This window comes from Neolamprologus brichardi, chromosome 8, assembly GCF_056152115.1.
Source record: "Neolamprologus brichardi isolate AB-2024 chromosome 8, ASM5615211v1, whole genome shotgun sequence".
Taxonomy (NCBI): domain Eukaryota; kingdom Metazoa; phylum Chordata; class Actinopteri; order Cichliformes; family Cichlidae; genus Neolamprologus; species Neolamprologus brichardi.
In genome coordinates this window covers 18,924,896-18,948,672 of record NC_142111.1, presented here as the reverse complement: position 1 = coordinate 18,948,672, position 23,777 = coordinate 18,924,896, and the positions used below count along the sequence as shown (strand labels likewise).

General features: G+C 41.9%; 1 protein-coding gene across 13 annotated transcripts in view; it reads right to left on the bottom strand.

Moving 5' to 3' along the window:
- Nucleotides 1-23,777, bottom strand: part of camk2g1 (calcium/calmodulin-dependent protein kinase (CaM kinase) II gamma 1) — a 40,184-nt gene that overhangs the window by 3,573 nt on the left and 12,834 nt on the right. The window contains exons 4-22 of one of the 13 annotated variants that reach the window (XM_006790995.3): nt 23,101-23,155; nt 22,856-22,921; nt 18,815-18,887; nt 17,463-17,565; nt 16,915-16,998; nt 16,519-16,613; nt 15,968-16,090; nt 15,744-15,827; nt 14,548-14,590; nt 13,692-13,754; nt 11,089-11,129; nt 10,268-10,351; nt 8,356-8,400; nt 8,154-8,208; nt 7,869-7,949; nt 5,241-5,381; nt 2,839-2,914; nt 2,613-2,707; nt 1,132-1,368 (exon numbers count right to left, since the gene is read on the bottom strand). In XM_006790995.3, coding sequence (XP_006791058.1) covers nt 1,136-1,368; nt 2,613-2,707; nt 2,839-2,914; nt 5,241-5,381; nt 7,869-7,949; nt 8,154-8,208; nt 8,356-8,400; nt 10,268-10,351; nt 11,089-11,129; nt 13,692-13,754; nt 14,548-14,590; nt 15,744-15,827; nt 15,968-16,090; nt 16,519-16,613; nt 16,915-16,998; nt 17,463-17,565; nt 18,815-18,887; nt 22,856-22,921; nt 23,101-23,155 — 1,640 coding nt within the window. In that variant the 3' untranslated portion in view covers nt 1,132-1,135. The remainder of the gene's footprint in view (nt 1-1,131; nt 1,369-2,612; nt 2,708-2,838; nt 2,915-5,240; nt 5,382-7,868; nt 7,950-8,153; nt 8,209-8,355; nt 8,401-10,267; nt 10,352-11,088; nt 11,130-13,691; nt 13,755-14,547; nt 14,591-15,743; nt 15,828-15,967; nt 16,091-16,518; nt 16,614-16,914; nt 16,999-17,462; nt 17,566-18,814; nt 18,888-22,855; nt 22,922-23,100; nt 23,156-23,777) is intronic. The other 12 variants (XM_006790996.3, XM_006790998.3, XM_035907865.2 and 9 more) reach the window with 12 other exon arrangements.

The window sequence follows — 23,777 nt, the reverse complement described above, 5'->3', positions numbered from 1 at the left end:
CAGGCTCTAAAAGAACATACGTAGTTCTTTTAGAGCAGAGCTACAGATTAAAAATGCCCAAGGCGAAAAGTCTGGCTGTACTTCACAGCAAAAGATGCAAACTCAGCAGCCTGCAACAAGTGCTTTAAGGTGATACTGTGATACTGTCAAAGGAAGTAACACCTCAAGTCCGATGAAACACCTGGCGACGCATAGCGTTTTTTTTAAAGCCGAGAAATGCGCTGTATTTGATAGCTTGCTGCGAGACCGAGCACATCTACTGCGGGTGTGGTGCCTGTTATCGACCCGGAGTTAGCAACATCCCCCAAAAACCCGAAGAGGAGAGTCCTGGCCCCTAGCCCTGCCAGTGTAGCAGAAATGATGACGGATGATGATGTCAGCAGCAGCCGTTCTTCTCTGCGTGAGTAGCTTAATGTTGTTCGTGTGTAATTTACGTTGAGTAGGCTAACCACATTATTACATTAATGCATGTAAGGTGAACTAGCAAACATCATCATAGCTACATGCGGCTGTCTTCTTGTTTGATGGCAGATACTCCCTTCACCCTGGCCAAAAAGGCTAAAATGACCAAAGAAAAAGTGCGAAACAGTTAAAAATGAGAGGTTTTTGGACAAAGTTTGTGTTTTTTCCATTGTTTAAGCACTGCTTCCAGCCAAGAGTGATACCATATATGCCCCATAGCTGCAGAAAAGGCTAACATTGTTATCTTTTTACAAAAAAACAGCTAAAAATAAGAGGTTTTTGGACCAATTTTGTGTTCTCCATTCTTTAAGCACCGGTTTGAGCACCGGCACCGTTTCAAAAGTACCGGTTTGGCACCGGTATCGGATAAAACCTAAACGATACCCATCCCTACCGGTGATATCAGATATACTAAATAAAGTCACATTAGGGAAAAAAATACAAGATTAAAATGATCAAGGGTCCAGGGGTAGTTTAAGGGCCATTTTTGGTCTTCCTGCAGCAGAGATTCCCAGCTGGGTGTGGCTACTTGGATGTCTCAACATTATTAAAAATATTTAAAAAAAATTTTTTTTTAATATTTAAAACTGTCTCCTGTGGACTATTTAGACTTTTCTGTAACCAATCATGTTTAACCCAGTAATGCAGAAACAAAAAAAACTCCTGTACCTGATCACTGTAGTGGTGCAGCAGGTGCTCCCGAGCAGTGGAAGTGGACGTTAAGCCACTTGCCATCGCGGCGATGCCACACTCTGGTCTCCTCTGATTGGCTGGAACGGGGGCGGCCGGTGGAATCCACAAACTGTGTGAGCCGGATGTAGGCGATGCACGCGGCGTCCTCGCCGATCAGGTGCACGTGTGGGTTGAGCAGGGTGGTATGCACGGGCTTGCTGTTTTTGCTCAACACTGCACAAAGCAGAAGATATGTCCATGGTCAGCAGCTACCTCCAAGCATGACAAATGAGCTGCAGTTCCTTCAATCCATAATCGGGTCGTACCTGAAGTTTCCTCACGTTAAAAGGTGAAACAACCATATTTAAGCCTGGCATAAATTGCTGTGTATGGCTGATTTCCCCTTCATTTTTTAATGTAAACAGTGAAATCACCCATTAGTATTTATTAAGATGTAAACTGTAAATATTAAGGGCTTGGCTCACTGAAACTATTCAAGTCACTGAGGTGGACCTCTCGTCTTTTATGTTACAGTATGCCATTTACGTGTATGTCACAGTTTTCTGTGTCGATGTGACGCAACAGTCCATGAATGCACCATACTAACAAAGCTTAGCCCTTCACCTTCTCATGCATACATGATTTCAGTGTGGCTGTATTCATATTTCACTTACAGTCTATGGATCACAGTCGTCACTGGATACAGAGAAACCACAAGATTAACTCACAGTGACGGCCAAGCAAAAATACTCTTTGACTCTTTGACATTCACTGGGAACAATTCAGCTATTACTGGAAGAACATCTCGTCCCATAAACTGTGCAGTTAGCAGACTTGCCAGCTTTACCTATAGGAGCCTACAGTGTACCTCACTACATGCTTTAATGCCTAGTACTAATACTGTATTCTTCTGTTATTTGTTTGTTTGCTTGATTAAAAAAAAGGCTGAAATGTGTTGGTCAAGTAATACTACAAGAGTTGTTGTAGCTTTGAATTCTTGAGACCACTGTTCTTTTTTTATGCACTTTTATTTAGAATTTATTTTTTCATATTTAAATCCCTAAAATAATTATTTTAAAAACACAATCACAACCATTTTTGACAGATAATCGTCTTAACTAAGGGCCGAACACTAGTTCAGGCTGTGGATTGACAGAAAAATGAGGGACTGGATGTGTACCATCATCATGGTTACATTTTCCTGGCTAAATCAGGAATCTTGACCTTCCAAATTCAACAATTTCCCTTTTATTTATTGGACATAATTGGGTTTACAACTAATTTGAAAGAGCCACCAAAGCTGTATGAGTTGAGCTTATTTTCTTTAAATAATGAAATAATGATGAGTTGCAGTTATAAATAGTCCAATAGTGGAGTTTATCCACACTGCCAACTATTCTTGCTATTTCCTAACTTGCCTGGTATTTCAAACCCCTTAAAATAAACGGTATATTATGCAAGTAAAGAAGAAGACTCACAGTTTTCAAAGTAGAATTTGTGAAAGTCCATGCCCTCCACCAGGTTTCCCAGAGCCTCTGGTTCGAAAGAGGTGAGTCCAGGATCACAAATCCTCCTGAACATGAAAAAAAAACAAAAACAAAAACAAAAAAAACAAAAACAAGATGAGCCTGTTACTAAATTGCACTCGTTTCCACTCACAGAAAGCATCTGCTGCTTTTCACTTTTGCACACAGTTGTACTCACGTGTAGGCATCGAAATCTCCATTGTTGATTGCTTCAATCAGCTGCTCCGTAATCTTGATGATCTCCTGTTTACGAGCTGCAGACAGAACAAGAGACAGAAAGAGGCAAACAGATGGCAGCTTGTGAGATGCCAGTTGGAAGGTGAGACAATAACAGTGTGGTGGGTTTCTGCACAATGACATTTTGTCTCATCGCTTCAGCTCCTGCCTTCCTTCACGCGCTCTTCCTCTGTGGCTACGGCTCAAGCCCCCTCTTTAACCTGGTCGCCCGGATCCAAAAGCTGCCTCGTCACCGGAGCTCGACCCCCATCACCGTCTCTCGCTCAGCTTCTCGCCTTTGCTACGACACAACAACTGACTGAACACGACTCTCCGCTGTGAGCACACACTGGCAACTAAACAGAAGCAACAACTCTGCTAGTAGAGATCACAGCCTTCCTCACTCGAGGCCCACTTAGCTTTCGCCTGCTATGACCAACTGTTAGATACACAAGTGAGCAAACTTGCCAGACTTTGACGGTTTTATTCCCTCAGCTATTCCATGAACTGATTAACAGTAACAGACTGATAAACTTCAATCCCTTTCCTCTTTAAGTTTCTTTATATGTTCTTAGTTAACATCTGTTCCACACCAAACAAGCCATAAACCTACAAGTTTACCATTTATTTATGCTAGTTGTTATTCAGTGTAAAGTGCCTCACACACTTTTAAAGTAACAGTAAAACCAAATGAAGAGATTACACGTGGTACAACCCTCCTCTCCACAAAATCAATCAATCTTGTAGTCAACAAACTCTATGAAAAAAACTAAAACCAGCAATAAACCGAGAGCACTGCATTTTATTCTGTGCTACTACTACTGATTTCTAAACACATCAGTGAACCACACTGATGGGCCAGACGACATGCTTGGTTATTAAAATCAGCATGAGCGCTGCAGCTTATCTTGACTCGTGTAGTTGTTAAGTTGTTCCTTCTACTTTTAAGATGAAAAGCAGAAACAATACAGATACTCCAACGATGTTTTATTTCATTACTCGGAGCACTTAAACAAATATCAACGGTTTCTAGTAAATAATCACTAAACATCCTTTCACCTGCATTGTCAGGATTACTGCTACTATACAGTATTACAGTATTATCTAGGTCATTTTATGTTAGTAGTTCATAAAAACTTTGTTGCATGCCCCACTTTAGGAAAAAAAAAAATTCACACCTCAAAAACCACAATTTCTGTTACTAATGATGTAAAAAGTGAAATAAAGATCAGCATGACAGACACTTGAGAAATTCACATTTATTTTTGCTGTGAAAAATAAAATCATATTCATTCATTCATCTTATTCATTTTCCATGTTTTTCTCAAATATGTTGCACCCACATAATTTGAAAATCACTGCCATATCTAATGGCTGCCTATTCAGAGATTATTACTAAGAAATTGTAGTTTAATAATACAATTTGCTATAAAAGTTCTTGCCATCTACTACTGGTGTAAATGATCTGGCATGTTTCTATGCATGTGACGTTAAAGACAGCTTTCTGACGCGATTCACTGAATTAAGGGGGCATTAATGTCATTTTTTTCCCCCACCTGACAAGTTGTATCATTACTTCAATAATAAGGCATGAACACACCTTTAATCACACACACCATCTGGCTGCCTGAAATACTCAGAAGGGCAACAAAACCAGAATAACCTCTTTTTCTTTCCGCTGCTCCCTTTAGGCATCGCCACAGCAGATTAACTGCCTCCATCTCACACTATGGTTAAACGTTAAACCAGCTCTCTGCATGTATTCCTTCACTACATCCATGAAACCCCCCTGCAGCTTCCTCTTTACCTTCTTCCTTCCATTCTCCAATATAGCCACCATCACTCTTCTGCACATGTCCAATCCATTTCAGGCTCGCCTCTCTAACTTCATTTCCAAACAGCTCATCCCGAGCCGTCCCTCTGACGTCCTCATTTCTAATCTTGTCCATTCTAGTCACTCGCAATGAAAATCTTAGCATCTTCAGCTCTGCCTCCTCTCTTTTTGTTAGCGTCACCCTCTCCAAGCCACACATTATAGCAGGTCTCACTATCAACTTTGGAAATCTTCGCTTTTACTCTTGCTGTCATCGTTTTGTTGCAAATCAGGCTTTACTTCGGATTTTTGACCCGGGTGTTTAAGCTCATCGGCCTTCACTACTTCAATATGATACTTAAATCAAGACAAGTCAACTGTAAAGAAGCAAAACTGGTGACCAGACGACTTATTTAGAACCAGCTTTTTAAAAAATAATAAAAAATCCCACTAACACACTCAAGGAATGCAGAGTTTCAGCGAGCAGCAGGTAACAGTGAGGCGATGGCAGGGAAAACCGAGTTAGTCAGTTAGTGCGGATGTGTTCTTACTCTGCTTAGTGTTGCTTTTAGCAGCGACAGTGTTGCTCCCTAGTGGAGCGGCAGGTATGGATGACTGTGAGAGTTCAGACTCGGGGCAGGAGCTGTTGCCTGTGCTGTTCCATGCAATGCGCTTTACGTCATGCGGTGGAACTGAAACACACAAGGGGTGGTCAACAAACAAAAACATGTGGATGGACAACAGACAAAAATGACAGAAATATGATCATTTACACATAACGCGCGCACACTTAGCTCATGCAGGGGAAAAAAAAAAGGTTGATGAAGGTGATGTGGGTTAGTACATTTGGTAGAATAAGAAAGAAACAGCTAACACTGCGTTTATGACAGACATGCAGATGGGTGACATGAGGACAGGGGTGGTAGCTGGAAGCCAGATCAGTGCCGCTCTGATCGTGATGCTGTGCGATGTGGAAGTCAGTTAAATGCCTGCTCTGCTCACATCTACTCTACTCATAACGCTAATACACATTAACATTAAGCCTCCTCTGATGAACTGGAGCACTGAGCAAAGAGACGATCGAAGCCATTGTTTGTTATTTGCTCAAGTTATGCCTGTGGGGAAACTTAGCATGTTCAGGAAGGAAGGCAGGAGTGGAAAATGCACACAGGAAAGAAGTTAGAAGAGGAGGAGGAGGAGGAAGGGAGAGGGGGAGAGATTAGATTGTACTTTAGTGCAAGTTTGCCTTGCAAGAGCAGGAGGATGAAGACAAGAGGTCAACAGACTAGAGGAAAGATGACAGAGAAAATTTGATTGGTGAGGAATGGTGTATTAAGAGAAATGGAAAAGAAATTAGAAGATGAAAATACACACACATACACACACACACACACAAAAAAAAAAAAGAGTACAGGAAGACTGAGAAAGTGTGAGGACGTGACGCTCTATGGCGTGCAAGGTCAGACAGACAGGCTGCAAGGTCTGTGAGACTGGGCGACTACTTTAGGGCGATCAGCCGCAAGGTAAGCAAGACTTCCTCCAGATGGAGCTGTCACATTAGGAGGACAAGGGGATAGATGTAGCCATCACCAAAAAACAAACGCACGCACGCACGCACGCACGCACGCACGCACGCACGCACGCACGCACGCAGGTTTCAGGGTTCCCACAGTGGCCCCGATGACAATAAAAATCTGTGTTTTTGAAATGACTTTCCACTATTAGAGCTAACATGAGAAGAAAAGAAACATAAGACAGGGTCTGTTATTTTTTAAAAGTTTGATCAGAGCACAGTGATGTTAAAGGGGACCCGTTATGTTACAATAGTGGATGCTCATGTTAAACAAAGTGTCATATAGCCAGAATAAATTATAAGTTTTTTCCTACTCTTGGTTCTAAATGATATCAAAAACATAATTAAAACGGTTGTTTGATGCACCCGTCCCCACAGTCCGCTGTTCAAAACCTTCCGTTTGCAAGGGGCAGCCAATCAGAAAGAAGTTAGTGTAAAGAAGGGGGGATGAAATGAACTATTGATCACACAAAACAACTTTAGTAGAGTCAAAGCATTAAAAACAAGATGGTGTTAAAGAAGCATAACAGGTTCCCCTTAAAGTGTCCATTAGAAGAAGTTACACAAGATCTGTGTTGCCTTGCTCTCACACAGCGAGCAAGAATGGAGAGCAGGAAGTGTGTCAGCAGTCAGTGTGCTTAAAAACAAACAAACAAACAGCATGTTTGTCATAACTGCTGAAAGATTATTCCAGTTTATTACAACCTAATTTCAATAAGACTGCATATAAAGTAACTGCTCATATCTGGAAATGCAGTGGCACTGTTGAGGTGAAATCCAATAGGCCAAAAACACAATTGACCGATTACCCAAGATGTAAAGCAGTGACTTAGTGATTTGGTGGTTTTCAAAGAGAACATGATGCTGATCGTGTGGTCACAGACAGAAGACTTCCCTTGAAGCACTTAAAATCTGCCTGTTTACTGTTTTTAAAATTATTGAAGCAGTTTGGGATCATCTTGACAGAGTAGAGCAAAAGGGAGGAAAATTTTTTTGTGCATTTGTGGGTACGGTGAATGAAATATTAATTATCTGAATACTGAAACGTCTCAATGGAAACCTGGGTCCAAGAAATAGTTTTGCTACTGGGGAAATAAAGATTTGTCATTTAATTCAATGACTTGTTTCTACTGGAATCTGTCATTTGTCAATGTGCAGCAAATGCTACTGAAAATAATAGTTTTCAGAGCAAGCTAGTGCTGTCGTGTCCCCATGATCCTGTTGAAAAACTGATTATTTAAGCCGTGTTACACAGCATTAATTGGAAAGCCGTTGCTACAAGATGGCCAAATGGTGTCGTTATGCTAAAACTACCAAACTAAGATCAAAAATGCAATAAACTGGAATTAACCTACAGAAATTTGTAAAAGCCAAACATAAAGGTGAATCATTTCAAAAATCTAAAACCAGTGGGAACCCTAAAAGAAAAAAAAAGCTTGGTGGATCAGAGTGAGGGTGGGGGCTCAGAGATGTAAGACATTATTGCCGGTGACTACAGAAAGCCAGGGTGGGAGTGAGGGGGGGGCAGGTGGTGGTGGGGTTGGGGGGTGTTATGTCCTGGCCAGAGGCGCCCGTATAGCTTTCCGGTTGCCATGGATAAACTTACTGGCAGGTGAGCTTTGAGGTGAGGGCAGAAGTGGGGGCATCTCCTCTGTGGCGCTGCCCTGACTCAGCGCCGTACTGTCCGCTAGAACACACATACGAAACGCAGCCAGACACACAATAAATACACACATACACACACACGACAGACACAGTCAAAAGTGTGACAGACACGCGTATCTCAGCACACCTGCCAGTCAGTACAGTCCAAAAATAAATAAATAAAAAAACTCACTAAATGGGAGACAGAAAGAGAGAACAGGATAAAGGGAATAAAACACTGGAGTACCTTTCCTACCTTTCATTTCCTCCTCGTCGTTGGTGGCATTGCTTTCTGTTGATCCCTGAGATGCAGAGGAAAGAGACAGACACATGCTGAAATCAAACGCTGCCAGGATCCGGCAGGATCGAGCCCATCAGGTGCGTGTGATGCTCTGCGTCGGGCTTTCAGACAGAAATAAAAACAACAAAACACAAAACATACATCTCACCTTGACGCCATCGGGAGCATTGTGCACCACTGTGCTCTGAGATTCCTGCGATACAGAACAAAACAGTTAGTCCAAAATATTGTCCTTAAACAGTGCCTCTCAACTGGATTTAAAGTGGGCCCCTTTATTTTTTTTTTTACCTCAGCCAAAACTTAAACATCTTCACAACAGCTAGTGGATCCAAAACTTTCAAGAGTGCCCGTGGCAATGGAGAGGAGACACTTATTTTGGGCTGTAACTAATGAATGTCTCGTCTATAAAACACCAGAAAAGAGTTTGTAATTTCCCCAAACGCTGGTCACACACTAAAATGCATCTTCAGATGTTTGTTTGGTCTAAACACAGAGATGCTCTCAGAGAAAACGAAACACAGGGGAATCATTTGCTGAGAGCTCACTCAATCAATTAATAGCCTCATCATTTCTGGTCTGTTATCATTTATCAGATTTTACTGGAACTACACCGAGATAATGAGAGCATACAGCGTTATTGTTTTACAAAACACAGTTAGGAGAATTAAATGCATTAGCTGCAGTTTTCTGTTTTATGCGTGAAAGTATCATAAATATTACTTTGAAAAAAAAAAAGAAGAAGCAGATTCTGTTAGCTTTTAAATAACCTCAAAACAGACACCTGATACTTGACCCGAGACTTCACAGAGCAAAGAAAATGTGGCCACAGTCCCACAAGCACTGGGTCAAAGAGTTAACGTCCCATTTTAAACTGGAACAGTTTAAATACAACGCCCAAGGCTGCACCCAGAAGTACCACGAGATCTGGCAACTGTTTCTGTCCCATTTCAGGACGGAGCTTCTTTCCTTTCACCATACAGTCTGTCCTTCTGTTTGTTTTCAATTCTGCTCATATAACCAATAAATGCATAAATTACTTTATGGAAGGAGTTTTGTACTTTTGAGTCCTGAGTGCTAATCCATAAATAAAAAGCTTAATAACTATTATTACTCAGTTTAAAATATTTAAAAAATACTAAATAACAAACCCTTGAGAATGAGAAGCTGCTCAGATTTTGCTCAGTTAAACGGGTAATATTTCATGATAATTGCTGCAGGTTAACAGTAGGTTGATTGGCTCTGTGCAGTTTTACCGTGTATGCATTACATAACTGGGGAACTGCTCTTTGAGCTGATCATCAGTTTCTCTATTAGACGTTTTTTTAAACATAATATCTGTGTCTTTGGGGACCTGTACCTCCAGTTGAGAAGCACTACCAAACCAACCCGACAGTGTTATCCAACCACAACACTACAAGATGTAATTTAATGCATGCTAGTAAAAGCTTCTCAAAACCACAGCATGCTAGTGCTGGATTGGAGCACAATGGTCAAGTTTTTCACTACAATGAGGATGTCAATGGGGATGTTATGGATGGTGTGAGGTTAGAATGACAAAGAACAGCTGGCTAAAATATGTAGATGACAAAGAAAGATGTTAGGATGGGAAAAAGATAAGAAAGTAGCCGATTGAGGATTATATAGAGATATAAACATGGGGGCCATTACATAAGACTGAATTGTACTCTGACATTAACAGGTGGAGGTCTCCAAACGGGGTCTCGACAGCTTTACGAGCTGCCACTTTAGGTGCACACAGTCCTGCAAACAAGGTCATGCTCCTGTGGCTGACAGGGTGCACATGTGCACCTGTTTAGATTTTTTTTTTTAACTAAATTTAAATAATTTCCAAAAGTGTTTCACCTAAATCAGGAGCACACGTGCACCACGGTTGGTAAGCTTATTGGGACAGGGGATGTTACAGAGCAAGACCTCCTGGGTGGTAGATGAAGGATGACAAGCAGATGATGGAGGATGAGGCCCAATGGGTTACTATGCAACTACTGAGGGGACAGGGGGGATTAAGAGGCAGGAACTGACACTGCGGCGGCCTACTGTACCATCTGTGCGTTCGTTGCCATGTTGGTGTCTTTCAGGGCATTGATGGCGCTCACTATACTGTTCTTACTGTTGTTGGTAGAAGGCTGGGACGAGAACGCAAACACTCAAAGTGAACACATACGTCACACACACAGAGAAAGATGCATTAGAATTGAAACACGCCTTTCAGGAAACGGGGCTAATGTTGGTGGAAGCTCCCGGGCTATTGAGAGTTAACAGGGTAAATGAGAGGGTGAGTGCCATAGAATGGCCTCTAGATCATCCCTTTTACTGCCTCACTAACTCTCTATGCCGCTCCCACTTAACTACACAGAGTGACCCCTGGGGCAGAAAAGAAAAAGAGGAGTGGGGAGCGAGATGCTTAATAGCAGCAGAGGCTGATGGAGATTGCCGGGAAACAGAGCAGCAGACATTTGACTGAAACTGACTAAAGGTGAAAGAATAAAACCAGCATTAGGGAACTAATATTTATAAATTATGAGTGAAAACGTTGGTTTAAAAAACAAAATGTTAAAAACTTGTGGAAAGGACTGCAGGATTATGGGATCTAAAAACACGCCATAGAAAGAAACTCCTCTGCAGATATAAAACAAGGTCAATGTGAAAATGAAAAAAAAAAACCAAAACCTTAAAATGAATAATAACTACTGCACAACAAAAGATATTCATTGAAATAATAGGAGGAAAAGTGTGCAAAAGAAAGACTGTGAAAGACAGAAAAAGAACAGAAGGCAGAAAATCGAGGTCAGCTGACAGAGGAGAGATAGGACACCATGTAGCAGAACAAAAGAGGGCAAAGAGGTGATGAAGAGAACCTTACCTTAGCAGAATCTGACTTCTTGTTGAGTAAACTTTTGCATGCTGTGGAAAAAAGGAGGATAGAAGGGGAGAGAAACAGGTAGAAAAGTTAAGATTTACTGATGATGATAGTTTGTTCGTACCTCTAACCTACGGTACATCTATGAATCCCCAACACCTCAGTCACTGTGACAAAGTAAGCTTAGATGTTTCCAAAGCACAACATGCATTTAATGGATTTCTCTGGCATTTTTCGCCCCTTGGCTGTACAGGCTGCTACACTCTGCAAAACCCATTCACATCATAATCCATTCATTGCCATCTGGGGATATAAGAGAAACCTGAGAGCAAAGTAAACTTCCTCAATCCATTTCCTGCCTGGAAGACCCTAGCAGATCTAGAAAGAGAATGATGGCCAGACTCAAACTGCCGCCAGGACTGACAGTGATGAGCTAGGTTAATGTAAATCATTGATTTCCTTTAAGGGCTCCAGTCACTTTTCCTCTCAGTCTAACGCTCTCAACTCTCTCTTGCTTGCTTTTCTCTTGTTTTTCTACCAACACACACAGGTTCCAAAAATCTTATCTTGAGTTTCTTACCTTCCAATAGGAAATTGGAGAGGGATAGAGGGGGAGGGAAGAGGGGGGAGGGTTGTAAGAGAGGGCTTAGTATTTCAATACATGAGAGGAGAGATAAGGGGCACAGCATTTACAGCAGCAAACAATATCAAGTGAAAACTCATGCTCCCTAATCTTGGCTGTTGCATTGATAGCAGCTTATACTTTGGCCTGGCCATGCAGCATCCAAAGGAAAAAAAAACATAAAAAAATTTAAGTTTAATTTTCAGTTTTCATTTTCATTCAAAAACTAGAGAAAGGAGAGCTGATTGTTCACAGTGCAAACATCTGCTCTTCATTTGGCTACATCTTCTATCAAGCAGTCACCAGGGTGCTAATGTGACAGCATGGGACTGCCACGTTCACATGCTCTCTAGCACAAATTTAACATGGCAAGATGGGTAAAGGTCAAGGTGACCCACAGGAGGAGGGCTTCACCACTCGAGCAAGATTCTAGCTCGGTGATGAGAAAGGAAAAATGTGTTAGAAAGCATCTGAAGGTGTGTCTCCCGAGAACATTTTGTAGGAATTAACCACACAGGACACCCACATGCGAAAGGCAGCAAGGCAAAAACCGAATTAGAAACACAGAGAGATGCTTCAAACTCACACTTCTGTCACATTCTGCTATAATGCCATTAAAAGGAAACATCATGAGCAAACGGCCAAGCCTTGCCTCAGAGAAGTGCAAGGAAGCAGTTATAGGTTTGCAGTGATGAGTGACATCATCAGAGGACCAAAAGCCAAAAGCCAAGAAAAAGAAAAGAAAAAACAAAAATCTTGATTATGGATGACTTAAAAGGAGGAGAGATGAGGAATCCAATCTGGAGTGATGATGTCACACATATTTACAGAAACTTACAAAACAGGCAACTTGGTCCAGTCTCAGTGAAGGAGCCCGCATTTGGAGGGCTTTAGCTGACAATTAAAGCACCACAGGCACCCCGAATCTCAGCGCACCAATCACACATCCTAGGATTAACACCCGCCTCCCCTTAGGTGTCTCAGGTGAAGTTATCTCCCCATAAACATTTTACCTTTATCCTGCCTACAAACAGATCCTATGGAGAAGTGTATAGACACTGCAGAGCAAAAAAGATCCTCCGTTCTAAAAAGGGAGACAGAGAATCAAGTCTGCTCTACATTGCTTCTAATGTACTCAATCCATGGAGCCACCATTGGAATCGCCGACCTTCACCACCCATCTCCACCGGGCAGGATGAGAGGAAAATCTGATTTTAATACTTTCAAAACAATCCCTCCATCTAATGTGGCAGACTTGCTGCCACATTAGCTTGTGGGGTTCCTGTCTCAAAGGGGAACTTTGCTTTGAAAGTACTAAAACAGACCTTCAGAGGGGGAGTTGAGACGTGGGATGCCTTTAACCTAAGTGATTCATCGGGAAGAAACGGTGATATTTTCAACAGTAGCGGCACTGAAGTCAGCACTCCCATCCTTCGTCTCAGTTATTCTCCCCTCTAGCTCCTCAACATCCAACTTTCTTCCTTTGTCCCATCAAACCCAGGTCCGACGATGGCAGCACGCCAACCCAGCTCTTGCCGGCCCCCTGCAATGTGAGTTCCCGCCCCCAGGATACATGCCCCTCCTCATCCCCTGCCCCAGACCGCCCTGTGCGAGCACAGAGACGTAAGGGGTCAGCTGGAGGTCAGGATGGAGCTTGCTGGAAGTGACGCCATAACTAAGTGAAGATGAAATGTGGGTTACGAGGTCACGATTGAATGGCGCTGATGTGTGAATGTAAAAAGCACTTTTTAGTGCAGGCTGACGTAAACTCAAGTGAAGCTTATTTACATGATTGCTACACAAAACCCCTAAATGAGCAAAATCTGTGAGGGGATGCATGCTTGTGGGTGTGTATGTTGATGAGGATGCTTGCTAAGGCTGCATGCAGGATTTGGGGGATGGTGATGAGGGCCAACCCTGTCCCATGAAAGAAAGTAGCTGTGTATGTAAAGAGGAAGTGGATGGGCGTGTCTCTGGGACGTACCTTCCTGAGCCAGTGAGGCCGTGGAGGAGGCGGCAGCAGCAGAGTTGGTATGCTGCCGGCCCACTATTGGATAGAAATGCTACAGTTGGGAGGGGCTATGGAAATTATGCAGGTCGATCTCATGCTGTTCAGTCATGGGCCGAGAAAGCTACAGGGGGTGCTGGCTACAGCCCAGATGCATCTTAGACTTTGATACAAACAGGCCAAAGCAAAGACGTGCACCCCTGTGGATTCCTAGGCCCAGGGTTGAAATCATTAGCCATCGACTGACCAATTACTTAAAGGCTGAGAACAAGGCTTCAACGAAAACAAGTCACTCTCAGCAGGCTGAGATAAAAAACACAGAATCTTAATAGTCACCTGGTTTTATAACACCACACTTTCCCCCAAACATTAAAAAAGAAAAATCTCATTAAAGTCTAGGCTTTGTTCTCTCAAACATGCTCCATGGGCAGCAGAAAAGAGGGACACATACGCGCGCGCACACACATACACACAGGGAGAGATACATTAGCACAGACAAGGACATAACTGGCACCCACATATAATCTGGAACAGATTATGACAGAATATCAGATTTTAGGCTGCTAACATACATGATAATGCACTCATAATAATTCAGTAATACAATATTTCTATCATATCACAAAGAAGCTTCGTGTTTCAGTTCAGTTTAATGTTGTAAGCAAGCAAACTCCTGGGCGCACACAAAAACATTGTTATTTTGAGAATGAGTGGGTGAGTGTGCGTGTGTGGTGAGGGGGTTAAAAAAGGTGCAGAGGACTCTATCCACTTTCCTTCCTCCACTCCCTCTGCATGTGCTGCGTGGGAGGCTGAGGGCGAAGGGCACACCCACCTGAGAAGTTTCTGGACACCAGCATGGTGGTGAGAATGGCTCCCTGGAGGAGGAGGAGGAGAGGAAGGAGAAGAGAAAAGTGAGGGGAGGTATAATGAGAGCATGGCGTTTTTCTTTATTTACTTAATGTTGTCTGTAAAACTCTGCCTAATGTTTAAAAAAAAAAAAAAAAACCAAACTTGTATGCTGTCTGAGGAGATGCACCTTTAACTGTACATTCTCGCATCTCAAAGCCCTACATTCCTCTATGCAAATTAATTTAAATGATGCGGCAAAACGAAATAGCTGATACTTGAGGCATGAGTTTGCATTAGTGGCAGTGAATGCAAACTACAGTAACTGGAGCTGGTTGACATTTAAAATGTTTCCAATAGAGGAAAAAAAGCAGAGGTTCTCAAAAGTAAAATGTTCATATGCAGCAATTTAGAAGATCAAAGACTTTGGCAGACATTTGATCTCAGGGTTTGGCTGATAGTTTCGATGGTTGATATCAACCCCTCAAAGCAGCATAATTTACAAACCTTAACATTTTAAACCTCACAACCCAAAATATATGTCAAACTGATATAATAGACAAGGCAGGTCTCAACAGCTTCACAGCAAATGACAATGAATAAGATGCACAGCACAGCAAGTTAAAATATTTTCAATAGTCTCCAAAAACAGACGCATAGAGTGAACTCGAGCTTTCCAACACTATTGCATTGTTACAACTCAGAAGTAATCGTCCAAACACATGTTTCCTTATTTTTGTGCTATATTTCAATGCTAACACAATAACTAACTCATGAAATGTCACGCACAATAACACCCATATCACAACTACATTGCACAATTATCTAAGATACACAACAATATCTGTGTAGCTTAACATATAATACACCAAACAAGGGATTAGTTACTTATTCACTGCACTGTTGTATTGTTGTGTCTTGTTATTATTATTCAATTCAGTTCAGTTATATCATCTTTCTCTGCCATGTGCCCCATTCGAGCCATGAAATGCTGACAGATCAAAGTGGAATGATGAATATTTTAAGAGCACCTACATCTTTTAATAAAAGTGTTGACTGATAGATCACATCTCCCAAGAGGAAGATGGTATACTTCCACACTGATATTTGTCCCAGCCCTTTAAAACCACAGGATAAAAAAAAGTAACCAATCAAGGCTGGTTTAAAGCTTCAGAAGCCTACCTTGAGTTTTCGACGAGCATTGAACTTGCGGAGACATTCGACTGTTTCCTGTCTGTGCATCATGGACGCCACTGTAGAACGGTGCTGTAAGGGGACAAAAATGGAACAAAATAAGTCAACAGATTCTCAGGGCAAGTATGAATCCGAGTTATAGTTATGTGACAGCTTTAATATGGTAAATCCCTAGGTTTCTCCATAATGTGGTGATTTAGGTGAATACTTACGCAGATCCATGGGTGTTTGAGAGCCTGTTCGGCAGTGATTCTTTTGGCTGGGTTAATTGTCAACATCTGGTTAATCAGGTTCTTTGCCTCTGGGGTCACCGTGTCCCACTCTGGAGACGGGAACTGAGGAAATAGGAGAAATAAGTGATACGTCAGTTGTGAGAGATTTCTGGTGAGCTGATCAAGTGGGTTTCTAGCAGATCCATGCCATATGGAAACCAGTGCTTGAGTTAACTCGTTAAAATAGGGAAGATTATGGAAGGGGGGGAAAAGGGTTTTGGATTCACAGAAAACATGCTGCAGTTTTAAAACTCAAATCCCTGCAAACAGGCTGAAAAGTGACTTCATTATTCATCGACTGAGAGAGGAGAATACCCCTTCTCTGACTCTCACACACTCTCTCTCACACACACCCCTCTGCAATGCGTCAGGAAGGCCCTGATAGGATCAATAGCTTTGGACCACATCTCAATTGGACACTATTAAATGTTCAAAAACTGCTTAGCAAACCCCTGCACTGCACCCATCACACCTAACACACACACACTTACATCGTATGCCCCAGCTTTGATCTGCTGATAGAGTTTATGTTGATCTTCATCCCAGAATGGTGGATATCCCACTAACAAGATATAGAGAATAACACCTGACAGGAAACAAAGAGGGGAGAAGTGATTCAGAAAGATCATGTTACAATACCATTTACCGTGGGCAGCAAAGAATAAAATCAAGACAAGGAAATGCAACAGTAAGAAAGGGAAAACTTAGTTATTGCAACACTTTATAAGCACAATGAAGTCACCTCTCTGAGAGAGGCTGCAAGATCATCATGCTTTTTTTTATGATTCCCATTAACCCCTACGAAAACAGTTTTACTTTTAAATGATACTTAAAAGCTGTTGAATAGGTTCATTCGACCCGAGGCACACACAGGTGTCAAAACTCACCACAGGCCCATATGTCCACAGGCTTGCCGTAAGGGTCCTTCCGCAGGACCTCAGGGGAGAGATAGCCAGGAGTGCCTGCAAACCCTGCCCAACAGATAAATCAGAAGATACAATTAACTTTTATTAAACTCCCGGTAAAGGCTACTTTCAGGCCGTTATATAAACAGCTTAAATTATAGCGACCCGTACGCAGGGCCAGATTATGATAGTGTAGAGTCACTAGCAAATACCCATTAATCATTTCATCCCCGCCACAGAGTCAGCCAAGTGCTGGCAGCTTGGCTGTTAGCCAAGACACAATGACCTAAGCATGACCTGGAAAGTGGCAGTGAGCCTCTTAATCAATGCTCCTGGAAATATTCTGTGGCTTCAAAGCAGCAGCAGATGTGAATCTATGTGGCTTGCTGTATGAAAGAGGGCCTGTTCAGCAGTGATTTATGCCCGGTGTAGGAACTATCAAGTGCTAAACACCCAGATAGAATAACAGATCAGGTAAAGAACCTGCTCATTTGATATGCGTGTTTGTGTCACTGTTTTTGTTTTCTTACCAAACCAAGCCTGCTGGTCCCCCTGCACTTCAATAGCAAGTCCAAAATCTGCCAGCTTCACTGCGGCTCCCTTCATCTTACTAGCCAACAACAAGTTCTCAGGCTGAGACACACACACACACACACACACACACACACACACACACACACACACACACACACACACACACACACACACACACACACACACACACACACACACACACACACACACACACACACACACACACACACACACACACACACACACACACAGAGAGCAAAGCAGAGATCAAGACAGTGAGAGACAGGTAGTTAAAGGCACTCTTCAGTAAAGCTTTTCCTCAGAAATATTTATATTTGATGTGTTCGACACAGCATGTGGGGGTGGGATAAAGGTGTGAGAGCGTGATGGAGAGACAGAGGAGGTAGGGAGAGGATAAGTAGTTGAGAATCTCCCCAACACCTTATATGGGCATGGGTCCGTAGCCATGGAAACCACTCGGGAGTCATTTAGGTAGAGCTGCAGACTGCATGCTAAATGGAAAGTGTACTTAGCGCGAGGCGGCGTGTGTGGCAGTGTTGTAAATGGCCGTTGTTTGGGCAGCGGGACATAAAGGGCCGCAGTAAAAAGCCCACTCAGGATAAAAGGCCAACAAATCAGACAGGCAGTGCTCGAGGTTATTCTCTGACATAGTGTGCACACGTACAAAAGCCGCCCACATGTGTCTCAGACATCCCTTGAGATAGCGGGTTTTTTCCCTACCCCCCTGCCCCTCACTTCGTAGTTTCAAATTCAGTACATATATTATTAACATCTCATCAACTTAAACTGGGTTAAACGTAAAACTGCAGGCAACAGAGAAGCCATCCTCATCCTCTACTCTTTACATCTCAACCCATCAGCAATTTGGGACAAATCAAATCTCCTGACGCTTGAAGGGTGGTGTGATGTCACGCTCGTCTATGCCTCCGCCCAAACACAGCCCCCTCACGAGTGAGCTTGTGCACGTATGAGCTCTTGAGTCCTTGCCATAGGTGAGACGAACCCTTCCACGTGATCATGACTCACAGTCTCTCTGCTCAACATGAACATACATCATGTGATTATGCACGCACAGACACAAAAAAAAAAAAAAAACCACACACAGTCCCGGTCAAGGACAGGCAGGATGACAGATCTGACGACAGACAGAGGAGGGCGGGGGCAGTAGACGGCAGTAGAGCAAAAATTGCGGAGAGGGAGAGGAAGAGGAAGAGAGATGGAACAACTGAGAGCCATCTGTATGTTGCCATGGCCACGAGCAGAGGTGTGTGTGTGTGCGTGTACATGTGTAAGAGTGTGGTTGTCATGGAAACGGGCAGCCACTCACCTTGAGGTCTCTGTGCACAATATCATGCTGGTGGATATGATTGACACTCTCCAAGATCTGACTAATGCAGTGACTACGGAGAGAGAAGAGGGGACAGAGAGAGAGAGTGAGACGTGTCAGTCACCACCCTTCATTGCAAAAAAAAAAAAAAAAAAAAAACACCACACATTTACCCCACATGACTCGTCTGCCAGGCAGAAAAAAAAAAGGATGCATGGTATAGCCATCATTAGAAATAAAAAAAGAAAAAAAAAAACCAACAACGAGACATCGTACTTGATCACTGTGACAACTGGCAACATGAAACTGGAGCTGTCGCACAAACGGATTACATATTTTCCAGAGATAGACAAAAAAAATAAGTTCAGACAACCTGCAGCGTTTCCCACAGAAATAGATTCTATTTGTGGCATGTAGTGTGTGTGCTCCACTGCAAATATTTTAATTGCCCAGTCCCTTGTGACAAATACGAAACAGCATTCAGCGTTGTATTCATTGCCTCTTCAGTTAACCTCTTGTCCCAAGAACCAACTCCACTGCATCAGACAGCATTGGAAACTGTGCTCCTTGCTTTGCTGCACAGCTCTAGTCACATCTGCGTAACAGCAGAGCCAGCTCTCCACCTGCTGCAGGTTCTGGTTGAAGTGGCTCTCTAGCTTGCGACTGATCTCCAGAGCAGAATAAGGACTACAGTCAGCTGAAGTCCATTTGACCATTGGGCAGCTGAATGATTCAGCCTGGTGGCAGTCCTATTTTACATGCACGTTTGTGAGGCAAAAATCATACAGTTTGAGAAAGAAGAGAAAACGAGCTTTACAGAGTTATTTGGTGTATCACAGTAGCAGAAAGCATTCAAAAGGTACTACTGTCTGAACACAGACAGAAAAATCTGTCCCTGGCTAGATTTGACCATGTGTGTTTCACGTTAGCGTAACTCCTCGACCAGTTTGGGCCAGAGAGAAAATGCGAATGTTTTCTGAAAGATGAGAATTATTCTATAAGACAGCCAAATTACATAATTCTTCCAAGTAGCTTATATGATCCTTGGGTTAAGGACCATATCGTCCTAGTATGGAAAACTGGTTGAGGAAAACAAGAAAACCTCTAACTAGCTAGCAGCTAGTTAGGAGTGATTTAAGTTTCAGTATAAGAGTGAGGCAAAAATGTCCCCCAGTAAATCAATCACGGACAACCTCACGTTCTTGGACAACTGGAAAAGAAAATAATGCTGGCAAGGCTGCAGTTATCATACCTGGGCAGCCTGCCAAGTAAAGTCTATGTGTGGGAAACACTGGCTTTTGAGTGATGAATTAAACATTTCAAAAAGCGAGATGTAGTGATGGAATGATAGCCAAAAGACCCAGCTATAAGCGTTTTCCAGGCAAAACACTAATACTGCATTGCTACAACTTTTGGAAAAAAGTGCACCTTTTTGACTTTTAGCTGTATTTTAAAAAGCAGTATGAACACGTCACTGTGGATATAAAGCTTATGTAATACATGCTTGACGGCCAAGAAAGTTAACCAGTTAAAACAGTTAACTCGATTAATTAATGAGCACACTAGCTGTTAATTGCATCTCTACCGTGATCCCTAAAAGCAATCAATTTTACGTTTCAAACCCATTATCCAGGTACAGTAGCTTAAAGAACAAATACTACGTATCTGATGTGGGAAGGCTTGAACCATCCAGTCAATAAATCTGTATAATCGGTAGCAATTCTAATAATGGGGGCGTCAATTCAGCTGCCACCGATATCGTTGCCATTATTTCTCAACACTGGCTCATAAGCATGTTTCACACAATCCTGTGGAGTGTGTTGGCACATTACGCGTCTTCTGAAATTTTCTTACATGCCCATACAAGACCATCCTCTTACTGTCTTACACACTGTGGCACCGGGTGATGATTTCATTCTCTAATGCTCATGTTCAGGTTAATGGGTCAGATGTCACCTGCCTACATAGAGTGAAGCCCAGGCTTAAATCATATGGCTTGGTTTCTGTGGGTCTGTTCACCCCTTATGTGGGAACAAAGACCCCTACGCTAACTGCAGACAGAATTCATAATCTGCCCACCACACAGCCACAGGAGGATAGCGCAAACAAAGACAGAAAGATTACACGAGACAACACCAACAAAATCAAAGAAAATCATGTAAAATGCCAAATAAAATTCACAAGTTGCCAAGGTGAGGTCCCCTAAACACATTCAGTGAACAGTAATACAAGTCTTCAGATCCGAGCGGACCGAACTGGCGTTTTTTGCCTCATAAAAAGGCAATGATAGTCAGAACTGTTGGTTGACTGTGCAATTGTTTCAGTATTATTTGAATGGTCCTATACAACTCCTATTTTAAGACAAGTTAATCTAAACTTCACATGTCTGAATGAGTCTTTCAAGGTCACTAAGATGCACAGATTATTCAATCTTATCCACAGTAGGTTATTATACACAGACTACAGACAATATAAACGCATACCTATATTTGCTCTTGCAGCCAACGACGCAACATTTGCTGTGCTCTGCTAGCTGAGACATTTTGGAGAGTGCTACTCTCTACCCCTTTGCACTCACTTCTAAATAATATAGCAGTGACAAGGCTGGATTACACACTTTCTAGCTGATTGATTATCACTTGCTAACAGAGCCGGGAGGGTGCTCGATATGACAGTATATTTTTAACAAAGTTTCATTTAAACGTCACAGTTTATTAAATCAAAACAAAAACAAATAAATAAACAAAACAAAAAGAACAGAACTGCATTTTTACTATAATGGGGGGAAAAAAACAGAGTGAGACATGTGATTAAAGAGAGAAGGGGGAGAGTGGGGAACCAATGAACTTGTTGACAAGTAAATGCATTTCCTGATAAGAATACCAGCAAGCCAATTACATGCACTGCTGTGTGCTTGTGTGTTCATAAAATGAGAGTATTTATATATTTAATGGGATTATGCTGTTTGTCTGCAGTACCGTGTGTCTGCATGCAAAAAACCCATATACCAAAAAAGATTGGGCTATTAGTAAGTCATTTAAAACTCAAATGACTAAAAAACAGTACACAAACAACACAATGTTGAGAATGAGGACGATTTTTACATATATAAACACATTCATAGCACAGCATGTGAAAACCAGGATAAAGTTGAAAATTCATTTTGTTTTCCTTAAATTTCCAAATTTGAAAAAATAAAATAAATCAATCTATGTATCTTTCTTAACCTTGAAAATGCCACATTGTCCCAGTCTTTAAATTATTGTGGTTTAACACCAATGTAAATAGATAAAGACTTCAGTCATGTCAGCAGCTTCATAAAGGGGGCATATTTTGCCGTGCACTGGTCTGGTTCTACCTTTAGGCATGTGTGTGGTTGTGTTCCAGTTTTGCTGGACTTTTTTTTTTTGGACTACATTACAGTTTTGAGAGATTCCTCAGACAGAGAACTTCACCTAAACCACAGAAATACAGGAAAGTCTGGTTGCATCATGTACACAGCCAGATTCTCAGTCTGCATCTCTGACCAGCCTTTCCTGTGCTGCGTCACATATTCAGATTATAAAAGCCAGAAACAAAACAAAAGCTAGGTTCGGTTTGAGGGTGCTTTAGTGCACGCAGCATCAATAACTTGCACATCTGTGAAGGCACCATAAATGCCAAATAATGTATATATTTAGGTTTTGAAGCAACAAATGTTGACATCCAGTCAATGTCTTCTCTTTGTAAGACCTTGCTTATTTTCAGAATGACAATAACTGAATTTAAATGAGCATAATGGTGCAACAAACCTGGAATCCATTGAAAACATTCCAAACTGTTGAGCAGCTGAAAATCCTTTATCGAGCAAGGATTTTACGTCACATTTTTGTTTTTTGAAGAGGTGATAAAACACAACTATGAACATGCCAGTCAATATGTTTTCATTGCACCATTTTCAAATTAATATAGAATTCAAATCAGTTGCAAATCATCACATTTTGTATTTCTTTATATTTTACAAAGTGTCTGGGAAGAGCAGCTTCATTAAGGGGTGTTTACCTGGCGTCAGCCTCACTGTAGTACTCCCTGGCTACAATGTCTTCAAAAAGCTCTCCTCCTGTCACCCTGTAAGGGGAAGGGAAGGAAGAAGGGTCCGAAGAAAGAGACGGAGAGAGACAGGGAGTTAAATAACAGAGAAGTTGTTAGCATACACAAACTAACCGCAGTCACACGCATGGATAAAATGTCATTGTTTGTGTGTGTGTGTGTGTGTGTGTGTGTGTGCGCGCACAGAAGATACTCACAGGTCAAAGACTAGGTAATGAAAGCCTTCCTCTGAAATGCTGTCATGGAGTCTCACTGCAAGAGAGAGGGTGGGAAATGAGACTGACAGCTAAGTGAAAGACATAAAAAAAATAAAAATACTGTTCTGTTTGGCTGTAAAGCTTCACGTAAACGTGAAAGCTCAAATATAAATATGTGAAGAGAAGAGAGGCAGACATGGAGAAAAATAAATGTCATTTATGATTGTGATGTATTGATTCTCCTTTCTTAACCACAGCAATATGAGCACACCCAATGATTAGGCAATTAGTGAGCACTTAATTCAACCATACTCTCCCTGCAATTACTGCAACTGAGTGATGGTTTCTGGAATGGACTTTGTTTGGGGCAAAATTACTGGTGGTTTAGAATACATCTTTATAATGGACACAGTAGGGTTAGCATGCAGGAGCGACTATAAGCAACTGTAATTGTAGGTTGTGATAGCATTGCTTAAAGCTATGTCTGACCAAATCAGTAAAGAACTATCAAAAGCCCACTTTTATCCAAATTAAGTGATTATTATTTCAGGTTTAACATTACTTCAAACATATTTGGTGATAGAGAAAGGACTTAAAAGAGTACATGTATTTAGACAATCTGGGGGAGTCTATGATAGTTGGTGGTGACTAAATAGGAACCATGTGGAGCAATAACA